General features: G+C 42.5%; 1 protein-coding gene across 1 annotated transcript; it reads left to right on the forward strand.

Annotated features, from left to right (window-relative positions):
- Positions 1 to 9281: 9281 nt before the first annotated feature.
- C1H3orf49 (chromosome 1 C3orf49 homolog) lies at positions 9282 to 20830 on the forward strand. The gene is made up of 5 exons (XM_052644321.1): positions 9282 to 9406; positions 11477 to 11796; positions 15241 to 15365; positions 20070 to 20183; positions 20627 to 20830. Exons 1-5 carry the CDS (start codon positions 9282 to 9284, stop codon positions 20828 to 20830), a joined length of 888 nt encoding a protein of 295 aa, XP_052500281.1.
- Positions 20831 to 21524: the final 694 nt, after the last annotated feature.

Consider the following 21524-nt stretch of genomic DNA (forward strand, 5'->3'; position numbering starts at 1 on the left):
CACGGAAGCCTAATTCCATCCGTCAACCCCTGCATCTTGTCTGATGGTGCCCTCTAGCGCCAAAGTGCTGGAGAATTCGTGTTTCTTTCTTTTGTTTTCTTCTTTTTTTATTTAATCTCCATCCAAGGAGACTTTCTTGAGTCAGTTATTTCATGAACCTGTTTCTAAATATGTTTGCAGGCTTCCCTCCAGTCATTGATATTCCACTATCCTCTTTCCTATGTTGACAAATTCTCTTTCAAAGGTGTCCTTCAGGCCACAATATAGGCCTCCTGTCTAAGAAAGTTTCTGAACCCTGAAATTTGTCAATGGAAAATTTTAATTTCTGTTCATTGAGTTCCCTCTGGAACAGCATGTCAAAGTCTTACTCAGAATTTTTTCTCCATAGCTGAAATATGTGGGATATGTGTGTATCCTGGGGTGGGGGACTGTGGTTGCTTAGCAAAGTACAATGCTTGGGCTCTGTGGTAGAATAATGGCCCCACCCCATGGATATCCATTTCCTGATCCCCAGAACCTCTCAATCTGTTACGTTACATAGCAAAAGTGGTTACATTGCCAACATGATTAAGTTAGGGATCTTGAAACAGGGAGATGGTCCTGGGTCATCTGGTTCAGATCCATGTAGGCACAAGGATCCTTGAAAGTAGCAGAGGGAGGCAGAAAAAGAGAATCAGGAGATAGGATGAAAGGTCAGAAAGATGCAAGTTGCTGGCTTTAACGTGGAGGAAGGGAGTGACTAGCGGAGGAAGGGGGTGGCCTCTAGACACTAGAAGAGGTAAGGAAATGGATATAGCCCTTGAGAGTCCAGAGGAAAATCCAGTCCTGCCAATACTTTAATTTTAGCCCAGTGAGACCCATGCCAGACTTCTAACTGGAGAACTGTAAGGTCATATATCTATGCTGTCTTAAGGCACTTCCAAGTTTGTGATAATTTCTTACAGCAGTCATGCTAATTCAGGGGTTCTTTGGGTTATGTTAGAAAATATCAACATGTACCTTTTACATGATTGAGCAACTCGAAGTGGAGGTGACAACATGCTAACACTGAAGTCAGGTAACACCATGCTTTTTCTCAAAATCCTATGACAGCTTTTCATGTCACACAGCGTGAAAGCCAAGTTTATATGCTGGCCTCCACGCCCCACAGGATAGATGAGTCTTCCTTCATTTATCTGGCCTCATATTCCTCCACTCTTGCCCTTACTCCCTCTGCTTGATCCACACAAACCTTTCTGTTCCTTAAACACATCAAGCAGGTCCTGCCTCAGGGCCTTGGCCTTGACGGCACTCCCTGTCCAAATGCATCTTCCCTGGATCAACACAGCTCCTGTGTACTCGTTTCCTTTTAGGACTCTGATATAATGTCCTCATATCAGAGAGGACTTCCCAGGCCAGCCTGGCACAAAAATAGCATTATATCGTACCCCTGCAGGTGAAAAGTTTTAAATTGTATATATCATTTCTTTATTTTCTGTCATATGATACATTTACTTTCAGCTTCCTCTCCCCCCACCTCAAATACAGGCTGCATGAAATTGGGGATTTTCATCTGTTAGATCCCTGCTATGTCACCAGGAAAAAGAACAGTGTCTGGCCATGGTAGGCACTTAAGAAATATTTGCTGAATGAATAAGTGAATAAATGTATCAAGAAAATGATTCAAAATTTGGATAATTAAATTTTAAATTCTTGAGTTTGATTTCTTAGTTTAATGTAACAGATGCTCACGTTTTAAAAAAAATAAAACAATATAAAGTATATAAAATGAGCATCTTTAAAGCTCCTAGTTATTACTCCTCATGTCTGCACTGTATCACCATTTTCAGTCCCAATCTCCCAAAATACACACTGTTAACTCTTTGGTGGATATTCTTCCAGTACATGCTATGCCAGCTTGCATGTGAATATAGTTTTTTTTTTAAAGAATCTTCTTGTATTCACAGCTTTAGGACATCCTGTCTCCACTCCATAATACACTATGAATGATCTTTTTATTTGCACATCAGAACAAACAGATCTTCCTCCTTCTTTCAATGGCTCCAACGGCCATATTATGTCTGTGTCTACAGACAGTTTTTACTCTTCTATTGATGGCCATATAGGCTGCCTTAGTTTTTGCTCTTACAAATAAACCTGCATATATCTTTACATCATTCTATGAGCATTTCTGTAGAATAAATTCCCAGAAGTAACACACTGGCTCTGAGACAATATAGACATCACATGCTGGTAGATGTTGCCAAACTGCCCTCCAAAGAACTTGTACCAGTCTACACTAATCTCAACTGCATCTGAGAGGACATTTTAACTGAAACATTGACTTTCTAATGGGGCACAGCCTAGAGTACTTGACAACTTCGGAAGAGTTCAAGTTATTAAAGACTGTCAAAGCAAACCAAATGTTTATCCTAAGAGGTACACGATGAATCTAAAGTCACAGATACTTACCTGGGGCAGAAATCCATACAAAAAGCAACTGAAAAAAACATCCTTCCTTGAAAAGCCTCTTGCCACTTCAGAGACACTATGCCCCAGCCCCAGCCTTCCCGGAGGGAGTGGCACCCTCTAGGTAAGGAGTCCTTGGGCGAAGCATTCTGTCTCTAGGCGCCCAGTATACACTTCCTTGTGGAACAGTACTTGCTAAGTGACCTGTAAAATGTTACTTTCTTCTCTCAAGTGGGCAAAAGCTCCAGTAAGGAGATGTGCTCGAGCGAAAAGGAAAATGTCCCCAAGTCATATTTCTCTACATGCAAAGATCTCCTAAGCCCTGGTCAGTCCTGGGTGAGTTGAGTGAGTGAGGACTCTTCATCCTTACTAGAGTCATTCATTTTCAAAGGGATTCCATTTTTAAGTGACTCCACTAAGATAGAGGCTTCCCTCATATCTCAGTCAGTAAAGAATCTGCCTGCAATGCAGGAGACCCAGGTTCAATCCCTGGGCATGGTGGTCCCCTAGAGGAGGGCGTGGCAACCCACTCCAGTATCCTTGCCAGGGGAAATCCCGTGGACAGAGGAGACTGGTGGGCTACAGTCCATGGGGTTGCAAGAGTGGAACCCGACTTAGCGACTAAATCACAGCACCACTAAAGTACATCATCCTGCCTGTTCTATGCATTTCAGTTCAACTCAGTTCAGTCATTCAGTCATGTCTGACTCTTCTGACCCCATGGACTGCAGCACACCAGACTTCCCTGTCCATCACCAACTCCCGGAGCTTGCTCAAACTCACGGCCATAGAGTCAGTGATGCCATCCAACCGTCTCATCCCCTGTCATCCCCTTCTCCTCCATCTTCAATCTTTCCCAGCATCAGGGTCTTTTCAAATGAGTCAGTTCCTCTCTTCAGGTGGCCAAAGTACTGGAGCTTCAGCTTCAGCATCAGTCCTTCCAATGAATATTCAGGACTGATTTCCTTTAGGATTGACTGGTTTGATCTCCTTGCTGTCCAAGGGATTCTCAAAAGTCTACGTGTTTATCACACCCAAATTTGAAGTAAGACCTGGAATCTCTGCTTACCAAGTTTTTGAGAACTTATACATTCATAGGTAAGGTTACGAAACCAGATAGAGATGAGATGCAAAAACAGTGTAATAACTAGCCCAAAGGCAATAGAATAGAAGTTAATACATTTAAGTTAAAACTTGGAGGGGGGAAAAAAAACTTGGAGGAGGATGGGAATCAGCCTTGGGACCACAGATAGGAAAGATCTGCCCGACTGAATGGAGAGTTTATATAAAAAGACATTTGGAGTCAGCAAATAGGTGACCCACAAGCTAAATAGGACTTGCAGACCACATTTTTAAATGCTGGAAGAGCCTTAACAATTTGAAGTTCATTAGCATTTGATTCGGAGAAGGCAATGGCACCCCACTCCAGTACTCTTGCCTGGAAAACCCCTGGACGGAGGAGCCTGGAAGGCTGCAGTCCATGGGGTTGCTGAGGGTCAGACACGACTGAGCGACTTGACTTTCACTTTTCACTTTTCACTTTCATGCATTGGAGAAGGAAATGGCAACCCCCTCCAGTACTCTTGCCTGGAGAATCCCAGGGACGGGGGAGCCTGGTGGGCTGCCGTCTATGGGGTCGCACAGAGTTGGACATGACTGAAGTGACTTAGCAGCAGCATTTGATTGGTCCAGCATTCCACAGTTTACCAAAGGTGCTTCCCCTCCTTGCTACACCCTGCAGCTTCTCACATTTACCTGCCTGGCCACACAAGCTTTCTCATTTGCAACTGTTGTTATGGTTACCTGAACAGGATTATGTGATCTCAGATGTGTTAGAAGGATAGAATAGAAGGATAATGTTTAGAACAAGGGAGATCGTGTTTTGACCAGGCTTTGCCCTCCTCTGGCTTTTGAAAGGGACATTTACCAATGTCCAGGGAGTGATCCTATGGGTTTGATGCCAAGCCATATCCCAAAGAAGGTTGGAAAGAAAAGTAGACTTACAGGGGACTCGAATCAGTGCACTTCTCTCTACTTCCATTACCCCTATTTAGTTAAACCACTCCAAGAACTTACCTGGTAGTCTAGTGGTTCAGACCCCATGCTTCCAAGGCAGGGGACACAGGTTCGATTTCTGGCTGGGGAACTGTAGATCCCACATGCTGCACAGCATGGCCAAAAAAAAGTTTTTTTAAAGCCACTCCAGTCTCAGACTTGAGCTACTGCAACAAGCTAACATCCCAGTCTAATTTATCCTGCTGTCTACCCACCGCCACTTGACATCGAGTTCATTTCAGTATGATACTTCTTAAATATTCCCTGAATCTCTGCACATGTCTCGCTCTATGCCTAATCACCAGCATCTCCATCCTGGATCAGTTGCCTCTTCAGCCATCATACTTTTTTCCAGTGCATTGCAAGCAGCACACAGCAATCTTTTCTTTCTTCTTCTTCTTTTTTTTTTTCTTTAACTTCCTGGCCATGCCATGTGGCAAGCAGAATCTCAGTTCCCCAACAAGGGATCAGACCCATACCCTTGCCTTGAAAGTGCTGAGTCTTAACCACTGGATGTCAGGGAAGTCCCAGCAATCTTTTTAAAAGCACAAACATAAGGCTGCCTTCCTCTGTCATCTGAATTCCCACCACTGTGGTCTCCTTCCTGCCCTCCAATCTGACCTAGTGCCCACTCACCTCAGAACTTCTGCTCTGGTCATTTTTCATCTTTGGAATACTTTGCTTTAGAACACAGATCCGACCATAGTTTATGTCCTTTCCAAGGTGAAATGTCTCACCTCAACTATCACTGCCTTGAAAGGTCTTTTCTGATCACCCTGGTAGAAGCGCTCACTTGCTACAGGGTTTTCCTAGCTTTTTCCTTGCATTCCTTATTGGTGTCTGAATGCTGTATCAGTTCACTAACAAGTTTGCTATCTGTGCCCTCCGCTAGAGTGTAAATCTTAGACAGGGGTTCCAGTTGTTTCGTTCAATGCTGGATTCTCATTGCACAGAATAAATACATATTCCTAGCTCCTGTAGGAGAAGGCAATGGCACCCCACTCCAGTACTCTTGCCTGGCAAATCCCATGGACGGAGGAGCCTGGAAGGCTGCAGTCCATGGGGTCGCTAAGAGTCGGACACAACTGAGTGACTTCACTTTCACTTTTCACTTTCATGCATTGGAGAAGGAAATGGCAACCCACTCCAGTGTTCTTGCCTGGAGAGTCCCAAGGACGGCGGAGCCTGGTGGGCTGCCGTCTCTGGGGTCGCACAGAGTTGGACACGACTGAAGTGACTTAGTAGTAGTAGTAGCGCCTGTAACCCAGAAGGACCCTCCGAGGCCTTCCCAAAATAGTCCCCAAGCCAAATCCTCCACCTGCCTTTTGTCTGTAGAAAAGCTTTAGTCAAAGAAAAAGTTTAATCACAGAAGTGAGAAAAATGCAGAAAGAAAGGAAAACAGTCACGCCAGACAAAATAATAATAGTTCAGCCATTAGACAAAGTCGGGACCTTCACTTCTTCCCTGAGGACCATCGATAATATTCTCAGCTTAACCTTTTGAACTGTTTTGCAGGTACAGAAACCTCCACCAAGTGGAAGAACGCTGCCCGCAAGCACGTAGACCCTAGACTGACTGGAACCAGAAGGCTGATGATGCTGACTCCCGGTTACCTCACCACCAACCATTCAGAAGAATGTCCAGGAGCTGATCATGCCCTGTTGCTTTAACACTGTAAGACCCCTCTCTACCCACTCCAGGGTGGGACAGTCTTATGGGTACTAGCTTGCTCTGGCCTCCTTTGCTGGGCAAAGCAATAGAGAGCCCTTCTCTCCCAGTTCACCCAAAATTGTGTCTCTGAGATTCAATTCAGCATTGGTACACAGAGGCTGGGTTTCAGCATCACTCCTCAAAAAGTGTCATCAAATTCATAGCGACAAACTGCGGCCATCTCTTGGACTGGATGTAGCAATAACATTTTTTTCACTGTTGAATTCAGTCATTATCCCAAGAACTAAAAAGAGTTGGTTCTGAATTCAATTCAGAAATCAAAAGTTTTGAAATTTACCCCCAAACAAAACAGAATTCTCATTTGGCTTTATTTTTGCCCTTCAGTTACCTAATGTACAGGTTGGATGAATAAAGCATACACAGCTACAGGCTTTCTACTTAATTTCTGGGCTTGCATCAAAATACTGTTCACCTTCATACCCTTCTCCTTAGCCCTTCCTATTTCTTATTCACTCTTCTTCTGTCCTGCAGATTTTTCTCACTATTGTACAAAGAAATTGGGATATATTTTTTCATGGTAATTCATTTTTGGAATTTTGTCACCTTACGTAGTGACTTCTTCCAAGATACTTTTTTCCAATTAAGAAAAATTCATAGAGACAGAAAAGTTATTAGGACTTATTGTTTACTGGGTTTTCAATTTCAGTTTTCCAAGATAAAGTTCGGAAGATGCTGGTGGTGACGGTTGCACAACAATATGAACACACTTAAAAATGGTAAATTTCATATAATGTATTGGAGAAGGAAATGGCAACCCACTCCACTATTCTTGCCTGGAGAATCCTGTGGACAGAGGAGCCTGGTGGGCTGCTGTCCATGGAGTCGCACAGAGTTGGACACCACTGAAGCAACTTAGCATGCATGCATGCATTGGAGAAGGAAATGGCAACCCACTCCAGTATTCTTACCTAGAGAATCTCAGGGACGGAGGAGCCTGGTGGGCTGCTGTCTATGGGGTCACGCAGAATTGGACATGACTGAAGCAACTTAGCATGCATGCATGCATTGGAGAAGGAAATGGCAACCCACTCCAGTATTCTTACCTAGAGAATCTCAGGGACAGAGGAGCCTGGTGGGCTGCTGTCTATGGGGTCGCGCAGAGTCGGACATGACTGAAGTAATGCAGCAGCAGCATATAATATATATTTTACCACAATTAAAAATTTTTAATTTGTCTTTGATTTTAATGATTAAAAAACCCTTATAACTTTCCATTATTCTGAAGATTCAAAATAATGTTACAACTTTCAGTTGTTCTGTAGGATCCAGCTGGCTTGGCCCTGCCTATCACTCCAGCTTATCACATACATTGCCTCTTCGCCGCAGCCACTTTAAGTTTTCAAAGACATCAGACTCCTTCCACCTCAGGGCTCTGGTGCCTGCTGATTAATCTGCCAGAAGCAGACAAATCCTCATGCAAGTAGCCCTTTTTAATTTTGTTGAGCTCTCTGGCCCAATACAGAGAAGGCAATGGCACCCCTCTCCAGTACTCTTGCCTGGAAAATCCCATGGACAGAGGAGCCTGGTGGGCTGTAGTCCATGGGGTCGCTGAGTCAGACACGACTGAGCGACTCCAATTTCACTTTTCACTTTCATGCATTGGAGAAGGAACTGGCAACCCACTCCAGTGTTCTTGCCTGGAGAATCCCAGGGACGGGGGAGCCTGGTGGGCTGCTGTCTATGGGGTCGCACAGAGTCGGACACAACTGACGCCACTTGGCAGCAGCAACAGCGGCAGCAGCTGGCCCAATGACCTCATCAGGCAGAACTGCTGCAACAAAATCTGCATTTTAACAAGATCCCCAGGTAATTTGTGTCTGTGGGGTCACACAGAAGTGGACACGACTGAAGCGACGCAGCAGCAGCAGTATATAATATGTGCTAAGTGCTAAGTCGCTTCAGTCGTGTCCGACTCTGTGCGACACCATAGATGGCAGCCCACCAGGCTCCCCTGTCCCTGGGATTCTCCAGGCAAGAACACTGGAGTGGGCTGCCAGTTCCTTCTCCAATGCATGAAAGTGAAAAGTGAAAGTGAAGTCGCTCAGTTGTGTCCTACTCTTAGCGACCCCATGGACTGCAGCCTACCAGGCTCCTCCATCCATGGGATTCTCCAGGGAAGAGTACTGTAGTGGGTTGCCATTGCCTTCTCCAATATAATATATATTTTACCACAATTTAAAAAATTTTTAATTTGTCTTTAATTTTAATGATTAAAAAACCCTCATGACTCTCAAACATGTTTGAGTCCAGCTCCAGATGACTGATGAGTACAAACACAGAAAACAATAATCATTATATCCCCCAACACTTTTCTGGAGTTTTCCTCCTTAGCTTCTAGCTAGTTCAGACTGAAAAACTCAAAGCGCCAGAAGGGGATGGGAATAAACCCTAGTGTCTGCTGCCACCTTGTGGTGAGAAGTTCCAACCCAGCGAGAATTTGCTCTCCTCCAGGAAATAAACCAAATATCAAAAGGGAGGGGTGGGCTCAACTTTCTCAGCCATGTGTTTTGAGAGATCGCTACAAAATAGCCCAAGGGGTGTACTGTGAGAAAGCCAAATAAAAACTGGACAGAGAGCATTCATCAGTTCCACATGAAAGAGCTAGCAAAAGCTGGGATCGTTGGAATTAGTGTTGGTGGTCTCGGTTCTTCCCACTTTGGAATGCAGACATGCACATTTGAATGTGATAATCAGTTGGTGTGTGATTATTTTGTTACCAACCCAAATGGCAGTGGTTAGACAAGCAGGTCACCTATTCACATCTGCCCTGCCCTGGAGTCTGCAACACGACTGGGAATTTCCCACTGCTCTGTCAAATGCATCATTGATGACCTCTGTAAAGTGGTAAAAAGGGCTGGTCCCACAAATGATGTCTGTAACACCTGGAAGGGAATAAGGAAGCACTTCCAAAAATTTTCCTACATACTTTACCCCCAAAGAGCCCAGGAGTTATAAGCGCCTCGGTCACTGGATGATTTTGTTTTGTAGTTTGTGAGCCTAAGAGCTAAAGAAATTAACAACAGCTACTGCAGGTGAGGTTGACAGCAATGGATCGCCCTCACCTGTATATTCCAGAGTGCTTTAAGGTTGCTTACGAAAGAGCTGGCCAGTACCGAAGATTTCAGCAGCCCAGAAAGAGAAGCGGCTCGATTAAAAGGAAAGGGATTGAAAGGTAGGAAACTGGGGCTCATTTTCTTCTCTCTTCAGTGAGATGCTTTGGATTTTGCATTAAACAATATTCACTGTGCTGATCAGAAAAAAGTAGCATGTTTTTAAGCACTGCATTTAGAAATGAAGGCTCCGTGTGGATCAGAGGGAGCAGAGACCGCATATATAGACAGCATATATACATTGGATCAGGGAGTCTAGTGCCACAATGGAAACCTCGTTTTGTGATCAGAAAAGTCTTCATTGTAATGGGAAAACCTTTCCTTTCTACCTGAACTTGAGATTTAATGTCACATATGATATTAACATTAGTAGATACTAAGTTCATATTTAAGTCTCACAGTTTTAGACAGCAAACACTATTATTTTGAAAAATTAATAGTGCATTTTTCAAAATAAGCCCATGATCAGTGCTCTTTCCATTCCCCTTTCCAGCAACTTGGGCTGTTGTAATGTGTACTAATTATATTTTATCCATGTGCATGCTCTTTAATGTAACCTAAAAACTGTCTTATATCTCATATTTCTTGCTAGTGGCAAAACCATGAAGACGAGCATGGAATACTCCAAATGTAATACGTTTTAATTTGGAAAGGCAGTGAGATGATTATTTTCCAATTTGGGGAGTATTCTTTCTTACCAGATTCATGAGCAATAGCTCAGATAGGTAGAAAAGTGTCATTTTCATGAGGCCTGAAGTATCAAAGACCAGACTTCTGAACTTCCATGGGCAAAATGAAATTTTGCAGAGATTTCCACTTCCAATAAAAAAATAGGGATTAAAAGGAAAGGCAATACAACCAAATAAATTCACAAGCAACCAAGATACTTAAAAGGTTAGGGAAGAAAAGATTCTTTTCATAACAGCAATAGTAGCAGTTCTGTTCCTAGGCTTTGGAGCAAAATCATCTTATTAATTATGTTATAAAATTAATGAGGGTGGGGGGATGGGACTAGGGGGTGCATTTTGGAGATTCAGAAACTGCTTAGAGCTGGGTTTTTTACTTGATAGGTGTTGCGTGGATGACCTTGGGGGTTCCTGAGCCTCCTACATTGTATTCCCATGTGTGTGTGTATTTATGGCAGTAGAAATGGATGGTTTTATTAAAAGTTCTCCTAGAGGTCCATGGGAGATTAGTCCTAGCCCATAAATGACTTTTTATCTCAAAATAGAGGACTGGTTTTTTAAAATCCCTGGAATTTTATGGATATTATTGCTTTGGATGAAACTAACATCAAAATAGTTAATCAAGGAAGAATATTAGATAAATAAGGGTATCATGGAACAGGTGATACTCACTTAGCACGGAAACTAACAGAATAGACTTTGGGGTCAGATTATCTGGGCATAAGTTATTTAAGCTTTCCAAGTTTTAATTTCCTCATTTGTAAAATGGAGATAATAGTAGGAGGATTGAAATAAGTAATACATATCAAAGAACTTAGATGAGTGTTTAGCACATAAAAGTCTGCTAAGAAATATTACCTATTTTATTACTAAAATGATGAAGATATTATTTATTTGGAATTTTGGAAATATGCATTTATAATTATTCTCTCTACATCAGTATTCTGCATAAAATGCAGCATTTATAGGACCTTGGAGAATGTATTTTTTATTATCTACCCTAGCAGACACTCTCATGTCTCATCACATTTGGAACCACATTTTGAAGTCCAGCAAAAAAACATCTCAAACTGTGATTAAAATGAGATCACCAGTTTGCCAGTATGAGGTAATATATTCTAACAGTCTCAAACCAAGATTAAAATCTGGATTCTATACTCCGTCAGTTAAATTAATCTCTCTGTGTCTCAGCTTACTCATTAGTAAACTGAAGATAATAATATAAACTACCAGCTCTGAGGATTAAATGAGATAGTGGCCAGAATGCACTTCTAGAGTTCAGCAACAAAATATCAAGTAGTTGCTTCGGCTTTGGATTTGATGCTTGGTCTTCGGTTTTCTTTTTTGGAACTGTATGATTTGTTCACATTTGTAGTTGATTTTCATGATTCTAGTGTCTCATAACTTTTCAATTTCCTTAACACAAATTATTTTTCCTTTGTTCAGATGGCATAAAGCTGAATCTGCCAACTTAGTAAAACAAAATGTATTGGTCCCTAAAGAGGAGTTATCCAGTAATAGTGACATGGAATTTCACAAGAGTCAGAAAAATCAGAAGAAAAATATGGTGAGGAAAGTGAAGACTGCTTTGGGGAGGATGCTGTCACACTCGTACAGAAGCAAGCCAGCAAGTGTCAACAAAGAGGGTGCCCCTGACCACAAGGAAACCCTCCTTCCAAATACACAGAGCCTTCTTAGAATTGTCAAAGAGCTTCCATCGCCCAAGTTATTTACCAAACCAAGAATGAGAAAGCTCTCCCAGAATGGTAATCCAAGTCAGCATATGGTTCAGTGTCAAGGCCAAGAGAGAAAATGAAATAGGACAGCTTTTGTTGCTAGCCACAGAATAGCATTTCTGGGGAGCTTGTCTGAAATGCAGAAGTTAAGGCCCCCACACAGGGCTACTGAGTTAGAATCTGCCTTTAAGAAAGATCCCCAGGTGACGTGTGTGTGTGTGTGTGTGTGTGTGTGTGTGTACATCTTCAAAAACTGAATTAAATTACATTTGGGGTCACTCCCACTCCAATTAATCACTGGTCTCATCAGTCTAAAACTACTTTTCACAGAAATATTCGATGTGTACACAGGTGTGTATATATATACGCATATACACATGTACATATATTAGAAAATCAAACCAAAGTGGGCTTTTCTGGTTTTGTTTCTGGAGAAAGAAGTGAGGCAGATTTTCAAATGGCTGCTTCCAACAGACGAAGGTGTGATGCGAATTCTATTTCAAAAATGTATGATTGGTAAGTCGTAAAGGAAATTTTATTTTATTATACCTACCTCCCACAAACTTTGTGAAGAATTGGCGTTTGGACTGTTGACAGTCTCTTTGGTGGCATGGCAATGACGTTTGGTTTGGTGGGGGGCTCTTGTGAGTGATGGCTACTGTTTGCATTCTCCTTTTTAAAACAGACTATTTTTGTAGAGCAGTTTTAGGTAAACTGGAAAACCTGAGTGGAAAATACAGAAATTTCCTCTATACCCCCCTCTCCTTACCCCACCCACACAATTTCCTCTGTTATGAACTTCTTGCCTTAGTACAGTACACTTGCTAGTTGATGAGCCAATATTAACATATTATTATTAACACTAGTCCATAGTTTACGCTGGGCTTCCCTGATGGCTAAGTTAGTAAAGAATCCACCTGCAATGCAGGAGACCCAGGTTTGATCCCTAACTTGGAGAAGAAATGGCAATCCACTCCAATATTCTTGCCTGGAGAATCCCATGGACAGAGGGGTCTGGCAGGCTACAGTCAGTCTATGGTGTCACAAGAGTTGGGCACAACTTAGCAAGTAAACAGCCACCATAGTTTACATTAGGACTCACTCTTTGCCCCCACAGTTCCGTGGGTTTGAAAAACCCACCATGTAATGTGTCTCTCATTACAATACTGTACAGAAGAGCTTCAGTGCCATAAATATCCTTTGTATATTTCTAGTTCCCTTGACAGTACAGCATTCTATAAATATATAGAATACTTATGTATATGTAGGTGATTCACACGTATCTTCAATTTCACATCATGATAAGGCTGCACACCTGGTAGATACTTTTTCCAGAAAAAAACAAAAACTGATGGCCTCCAGCTGACGCATTACCCTTTCAAACAAACTCTCTCTTCTGGAAAAAAGACAACTAATACAAGCATCCAAGCATCTAGCAATTACCTGGCATAGACTGACCTGCCTGTTTCTATTGAAAACAGCGATGAGGGCACACTCCTCTACTGACTGGGCTGGACTTGGAGAGTCCAGCAGAAAACAGAGGACCAGAGCCTTCTCCCACAGCCCACGCATTGGCTTATTTTAATCATAGCTGAAATAACAAATCTCTACGCTAAGATTTCTCCAAGAAACTTGCCCATCTTTCAGGCTGCAGCTCAAACATTCTGATTCTCAACTGTGGCCAAAAGACAGTTGCTCATCCCTGTTGATCCTCATTCGACTTTAAAACAATTATGTAGTAAATACTTACTATGCGGCAGCCACACTGTAAGTGCTAGAGCAGCAGACATAGGCATGGTCTCTGCCCTCTTGGAGTTACAGAGGGCATGGAGGGGCATTTCAATGTTATGCAGATATTTGCCTCTGATGCAAAAAGAAGAAACACAGGCTAGGGTGGGTACACATCATGGATGCTGACTTTAGGGGAGGGGGCTAGAGAAAGCCTCCCTAAGGAAAAGACAACTCAGATGAGACCTGGAGGACAGCTAGAGTTAGATAAGGAAAAAGTGTGAGAACAGTTTTCCAGGAAGAGGGTAGAGCATGTTCAAGTCCCAACGTCAAGAGAGCACTGGGCATAATTAAGGAATGAAAGTAATCCAGCCAGGGAGAGTCTGCTGAATAAGGTGATGAGGGTGTTTGTAAACCATGTTAAGAAATTTTAACTTTTCCTAATGGTGATAAGATGCTTTCAAGCTGGGGATTTATATGATTTGAAGGGCATTTTTTAAAGGTAACTCAGACTGCAGGGTAGAGACTGGATTGGAGGAGGGTAAGATCCGATAGAGGAGGAATGATAAACAGGCTTTTGCATTCATCCAAGGCAACGGATAATTTTAGCTGGGGCTGGTCGTGGCAGTGGGGGTGGTGAGGTTGAAGAGAATGTTCAGTGGCAGGAGTTGCAAGATTTGGGCAAGAGCTGACAGTGGAAGGCGGGGGAGAAAGGAGCGTCCCTCTGGGTTGAGCATCCGCTTTGAATTTAGAGCCACCAGTCCCTGAGCTGAGGAGCCGTGGTTCCTCAATGCAGTTATCAAGTGACGTGAAGCAGATTAAATTGATTTTAGGGGCTGGGCACAGCATGAAAACACAGAAACATGGAACACGCTGCACACCCCGCTTTTCCCAGTGTCTTTTTGACCCCTTCACTACAGCAAGGAAAAGTCTCCTCTCCTTCCCTTTTTCTATCCTAATAAAAAAGGGAGTAGCCTCAAGTTTACTGCCTTCTGTTGGCAATAACATGATTTTGGTTTTACCATACTAGTCCCAGTGTCTATATTTATGATACTGGTTTTTGATTTATGATAGTGTTTTAAGTTTCCTTTGTAAGCATGTTTATTGTGTTAAGAACTGATTTTTTTTTTTTTTAATGAGGATGCTTTTTTTCCTTATCTTTTGGCTGTGCTGCATAGCCTGTGGGATCTTAGTTCCCTGACCAGGGATTGAACCCGAACAGCCTGCACCGGCAGCGAGGGCTCCTAACACTGGACCACCAGAGAAGTCCCAAGAACTGAACTGACAGAGAAAAATATTAAGGACTCTAGGATTCACAGGGCTCCTAGTATGTGGGAAAAACTATTAAGATGGTATGTAATGACTGAGTGCACTTAAACTTGTCTTCAGTCAACAGCAAGTAGTCGTTGGATTGTCTTCTATGTTACAGGGTACTTTTTCTAATTCCACAAGAGTTACAGGGAAAAACAACAGAGGGCAAAAGTGAAGTCTCAAAGACAGTTATCAACCACCTTGTCAAGACAGGTTGGTGACTATGGAGGTCATGACCACAAGAAAAGGCCAAGTGTGCAAGAGAAAGTGCGAGATTCAGCAAAGCAAGTTCATTTTCAATTTTAACCCCAAAGAAAAAAAGCCACTGAAACTGCATGTGATGCTTGCTTTTCAGGAGACTTTCTCATAGAAAGCATATGTTTATTATTCTGATCCTTCAAGATTGTCTTTTTTTTCCCCCTCACTCCCTCTAAGCAACTATACAACTTGACGTTGTCAAAGCAGAGACGGAGGCGATAACCCAAGGAAATACACCCCTCCAAGCCAGGAGAACCAGCAAGCGTTTATCTGTGACATCACTTCCTTCAGGAATGAAAAAGGTAAAATGCTAAAACAAACCTGCGTCTAAAGACTTACACGGAAGTCAATGTTCAGGCCTGTTGTAAAAACCAAGTTCTCTCCCATTTAAAGCTGCCTTTTGTGTCTCCACTCCTAGAATTCAGGGCACAGCAAGTGGACTTGCCAGGTCTGATTCCTCGACTTCTGAGCTCGAATGGTTCAGCTTCTGCTATAATCTGGGCAACAGTGGGGTTTGCAGCTTTATATTGACTTGGTCGGCTGTTCAAATATCAAGTTGGTATATTAGCATCTGGCATATCATGCATGCTCTGTGGAGAGATGCTCTCCAGACCAACCCCACAGAATTTCTGCAAGGATGCAAACATTTGTCCAAAACAGTAGCCATTAGCATGTGTACTTTGAAGCCTTTGCATATGGCCGGTTGTTGTTGTTCAGTCCCTCAGTCATGTCCGACTGTTTACAACCCTATGGACTGCAGCATGCCAGGCTCCTCTGTCCTTCCCTGTCTCCGGGAGACTGCTCAAATTTATGTCCATTGAGTCCATGATGCTACATAACCATCTCATCCTCTGTCACCCCCTTCTCCTCTTACCCTCAGTCTTTCCCAGCTGATGTGGCAGTATAACTGAGGAATTGAATTTTAAGTTTCATTCCATTATAATTGAAATTAAAATACAAATAGAACATGCGTATAGTATAGACAGTGCAGCACTTGATGATCCAGGACGCTCCAACCCAAAGCTTGTGCTTATCTGTACTTAGATCAAGTTTGTGCCTAAATTGCCCCTGCTATTTTTTAATAGAATCTGAAGTATTGTTTCTTTTGACATAATAAGCATTTATTAAAGCTGACTATGTTCCAAACCCTCTTCTAAGTGCTTTAAAAATATCAACTCAGATATTCTTTACAACAGCCCTATAAAGTAGATAACAATAGCTTACTGCAATAAGTAGGATATTATTTTAGGGATGGCAATGAGAGGTTAAGTAATTGGCCCAGATAATCGGAAGAGCCAGGCTTCAAATCCAGGAAGATTTGACTCTACGAGTGCTTATTCCTAATTACTATGCTGTTCCTGCTGTGCTCAGTTGTGTTGACTTTTTCTGACCCCTTCGACTGTAGCCCGCCCGGCTCCTATGTCCATGGAATTTTCCAAGCAAGAATACTGGTGTGGGTTGTCATTTCCTTCTTCAGGGACTCTTCCCAACCCAGGATTGAACCTGGGTCTCCTGTGTTTCTGCATTCATTGCAGGCAGACTCTTTACTGCTGAGAAGAGTAAAGCCCTGGGAAGCCCACTAATTACTATGCTAGGTACTAACTGTACTGTCTATTATGGTAGCCAATAGTCACATGTGACTATTTGCATTAATTAAAACTAAATAAAAAGAACAGTCCATTCCCTTCACTGCACTAGCTACATTTCATGTGCTCAGTTAACACATATGGCCAGTGGCTATGGCATTTGACAGCACAGATAAAGAACACTTTCATTTTTGTGGGAAGTTCTATTAAACAGCGCTGCTCTAGTGCACTGCCAGAGTGTACCAGTATTAGTTTTGCATTTTGCCTCTTGAGTGCTAGGTTCATATTTGTCATATTCCTAATATGTGCAAGAATACACAGAAGAACTGTACAAAAAAGATCTTCATGAACTGGATAATCACGATGGTGTGATCACTCATCTAGAGCCAGACACCCTGGAATGTGAAGTCAAGTGGGCCTTAGAAAGCATCACTACGAACAAAGCTAGTGGAGGTGATGGAATTCCAGTTGAGCTCTTTCAAATCCTGAAAGATGATGCTGTGAAAGTGCTGCACTCAATATGCCAGCAAATTTGGAAGACTCAGCAGTGGCCACAGGACTGGAAAAGGTCAGTTTTCATTCTAATCCCAAAGAAAGGCGATGCCAAAGAATGCTCAAACTACCGCACAATTGCACTCATCTCACATGCTAGTAAAGTAATGCTCAAAATTCTCCAAGCCAGGCTTCAGCAATACGTGAACCGTGAACTTCCTGATGTTCAAGCTGGTTTTAGAAAAGGCAGAGGAACCAGAGATCAAATTGCCAACATCCACTGGATCATGGAAAAAGCAAGAGAGTCCCAGAAAAACATCTCTTTCTGTTTTATTGACTATGCCAAAGCCTTTGACTCTGTGGATCACAATAAACTATGGAAAATTCTGAGAGAGATGGAAATACCAGACCACCTGACCTGCCTCTTGAGAAATCTGTATGCAGGTCAGGAAGCAACAGTTACAACTGGACATGGAACAACAGACTGGTTCCAAATAGGAAAAGGAGTACGTCAAGGCTGTATATTGTCACCCTGCTTATTTAACTTCTATGCAGAGTACCTCATGAGAAATGCTGGACTGTAAGAAACACAAGCTGGAATCAAGATTGCCAGGAGAAATATCAATATGCAGATGACACCACCCTTATGGCAGAAAGTGAAGAGGAACTAAAAAGCCTCTTGATGAAAGTGAAAGACGAGAGTGAAAAAGTTGGCTTAAAGTTCAACATTCAGAAAACTAAGATCATGGCATCTGGTCCCATCACTTCATGGGAAATAGATGGGGAAACAGTGGAAACAGTGTCAGACTTTATTTTTTTGGGCTCCAAAATCACTGCAGATGGTGACTGCAGCCATGAAATTAAAAGATGCTTACTCCTTGGAAGAAAAGTTATGACCAACCCAGATAGCATATTCAAAAGCAGAGACATTACTTTACTGACTAAGGTCCATCTAGTCAAGGCTATGGTTTTTCCAGTGGTCATGTATGGATGTGAGAGTTGGACTGTGAAGAAGGTTGAGCGCCAAAGAATTGATGCTTTTGAACTGTGGTGTTGGAGAAGACTCTTGAGAGTCCCTTGGACTGCAAGGAGATCCACCAGTCCATTCTAAAGGAGATCAACCCTGGGATTTCTTTGGAAGGAATGATGCTAAAGCTGAAACTCCAGTACTCTGGCCACCTCATGCAAAGAGTTGACTCATTGGAAAAGACCCTGATGCTGGGAGGGATTGGGGGCAGGAGAAGAAGGGGATGACAGAGGATGAGATGGCTGGATGGCATCACTGACTCGATGGACGTGAATCTGAGTGCACTCTGGGAGTTGGTGATGGACAGGGAGGCCTGGCGTGCTGCAATTCATGGGGTCACAAAGAGTCAGACATGACTGAGTGACTGAACTGAACTGAACTGAATATGTGCTGGGCAGTTTCTACATTTGGGGGCTATAAATGTGACCCAATGGCCCTTGTCCTGTTTCCATGGAACTTATAGTTTGATGGAGGAGATGGACATTAAACCATGGCACTCTCAGAATGTTCTCATATGCTCTCCTATGTTCTCATGTATTTGAATCAGTTGTCCATGTTTTGAAATTAGAATCATTCAAACAAGTCTGGATTTTCAACTTCCATTTGAAAAATAAGAGGATTTGGCAACATGGAGCCTGCAGTTCCTCCAGCAACAGCAGGAGCTACACAGAGGCTACCCCCTTTGCAGGAGGCCCGTTCCCTCCAGGCCATGCCAGCCCAACTGAGCCTGTTTCTCAAAATGTGCCTGACCCTTGAAGACATTTGACTTTTTAATAACGGTATTCAATACACAGAAATAACTTAAGTAATTACCAAGCTAAGTGCTTACTAGGAAGAAAAAAAACAAAACACTGGGTTTTATGAGAGAGAAACAAGAGGAGTTGTGCTCTGGTTAGATTGGGGAAGGTTCTGCAAGTGACATTGGAGCCGGGGTGAGCTGGCAGGGCTTCCCAGGTGGCTCAGCGATAAAGAATCTGCCTGCCAATGCGGGAGATGCAAGTTCCATCCCTCGGTTGCGAAGAACCCCTGGAGGAGGAACAGCAAGCAACCCACTCCCGTATTTTTGCCTGGGATATCCCAAGGACAGAGGAGCCCGGTGGGCTATAGCCCACGGGGTCACTAAAGAGTCAGACACGATTGAGTGACTGAGCATGCACGCAGGAGCCGGCAGGGCAGGGCAGAGGTTCCACAGACTCATTTGTAAACTCGGGCAAAGGGCAAGACCCAAATGTGATTGCACATCCCACTTTGTGTAGGTCTCACAGTAGTCCTGATGGTAATTACTAAACACAAGGGGAAGGAAGAGTGAACCTAGTAAGACTAAAAAGGCCATATTAGCCAGGAGCCATGACCTAGGAATGAGTTTTAATAGCACAGGTACTTGTAACCAGCAAGCCAGGACCATGGGAAGGGTATCAGGCATGCAATGAAAAGAACCCAGAGCTTTCTTTTTTATGTTTGGAAACATGTCTGCCATGAAAATAAGGAAACCTGCAGAAAAGAGACCAGATTAGCAACTGGATCCAGTGATAATGAGCTTTCTGGGGCACTCATCTACAACAGCCCCACACTCTGGCTGTGCTCAGCGGCTACAGAGGCAATTTCTTCTTCTTCCCCTTACGAATGACCTGCTTTTTTCCCTGACACTGTATATTCTTTCAGAACCAGACAATCTCATTTCTCTGCACCCTATAGATCTCTTCAAAGAGAGCTCTGGGCACAAAGGAGATGCATGGGGCGTGGAGAATAATATGAATACAGCCTCCAATCCAATGTTGTTATGTGGCAAAAATTCAGTTTAAAAGAGGATGTCGCAAGGGTAAGAGTGTTCGCTGAAGCACTGTCACAGAAATAATGGTGGCACTTCTTAATCTGATGTGTTTTTTACATTTTTATGATAGGTTCCATATTCATCAAAAAAGAGACCACACTTTCCGGTATTTAAAAGAAAGAAGCACAGCATGGAAAACATTCTCCGGAAATCAGATTTGACAGTGGGAAAACTTCAAATGCAGGTAGTGGACAAAGGTTTTTACTTTGTGTTTCAGAAGCATCAGAGGCCTGGGCTCAACTGAACGCACAGCCCTGCTAGACAGCGTGGCTGTCGGACGAAACTCATGATTAGCATGAAGGCATCCTGTTAGTGGGGGGCATTTGAGTGGCTACAGGATTGCTGAGGGCGCTGAGGATGATGCTGTGTGCCTACTAAATGTTAAAGTGAATTCAATTAAAATGAAGGCACACACACAAGGGCTGGAGAAGAAATGAGATTGTCTTTAGCACTGGGTGGTAAACGCATGTTTTCAAGCTCTGTTTGCTATGACTTGAATTAGAATAATCCTTTGGGACTTGCAGACATCCCACCAGTTCCTGAACTCATCTCTCAGGAAAAACAGCTCTCCCTTGGGTGTGGACAAGGCTTTCTAACACATGGCTTCGTTTCTTTGTTTTGGGCTAGGTGGATGACCTCATAGAAACAGTGACAGATAAATCCATGAAGTTATTGGCCCAAAGACATGCTGAACTTCAACAGTGTGAGTTTCTAGGGGATGAAATTCTTCAGTCTTCTAAGCAGTTGCAGAGGATGTCCAGGCGAACCATGAGAAAGTATAAATTGAAAAATGTGTGTTTCCCATGTACCTGGTGCTGCTTCCGATTCTGATTCTGATGGCATAAAAGTTATGTTTCATAGAGATTCTTATCTTTGGTACATAATCCTGAATAAATTTCTCTTAATCAGTTCGGGGAGGGGTGAGTCTAAAAATATTCTGCCCAACAGTCTTTATAAAAATATTTTTCCCAATAGTCCTTTTACAAAAATTGATTTTTAATTATGAGTCAGTATAAGTAATTTTTTGCTTCATAATTTTTACTAATAATGGAAAATAGAAATATTTACCAGGGCATACCAATTCTACAAAGAAATTTCTACCATGATTTGCCAGATGAAATTAAAGGAAGCACTTGAAGGTATTTTGACACTTTCACTGTGACTACTATTGAGCTAACTTTAAACCTTTGTTTTTAAAGAGAAGAGTTCTTATTAAAATTACAAAAATGTAACATTATTAAGGTATGATTCATGCAAAGTGTCATGTTTCTGAACTAAAATGAATGGATAAGGATGGAACCTAGCAAGTATTAGACATATAATTCAATCCTTAAGAAAAGTACATGTGATTCAGACTTAAATTTATAAAAAGATCATGAAATCCTTTCTTGCAAGACTCTTGAAAATGACTCCTACAGAAGAAAACAATAGAGCGAAAATGTTTTACCAAAACATTTACCAACCATATATCTCGAGTATCAAGGACAGAGATCTAGAAAGTAATATATTTTGATTGACTTTGCAT

Source organism: Budorcas taxicolor, chromosome 1, assembly GCF_023091745.1.
Source record: "Budorcas taxicolor isolate Tak-1 chromosome 1, Takin1.1, whole genome shotgun sequence".
NCBI lineage: Eukaryota > Metazoa > Chordata > Mammalia > Artiodactyla > Bovidae > Budorcas > Budorcas taxicolor.

What these genes read in the sequence shown, in the direction of transcription:
- C1H3orf49 (XM_052644321.1), top strand. Translation starts at nt 9,282, where the DNA reads ATGGATCGCCCTCACCTGTATATTCCAGAGTGCTTTAAGGTTGCTTAC. An exon ending in AAAAGGAAAGGGATTGAAAG is followed by an intron (nt 9,407 to 11,476) that starts GTAGGAAACTGG and finishes TCCTTTGTTCAG; the next exon opens with ATGGCATAAAGCTGAATCTG. An exon ending in GAGAAAGCTCTCCCAGAATG is followed by an intron (nt 11,797 to 15,240) that starts GTAATCCAAGTC and finishes ACTCCCTCTAAG; the next exon opens with CAACTATACAACTTGACGTT.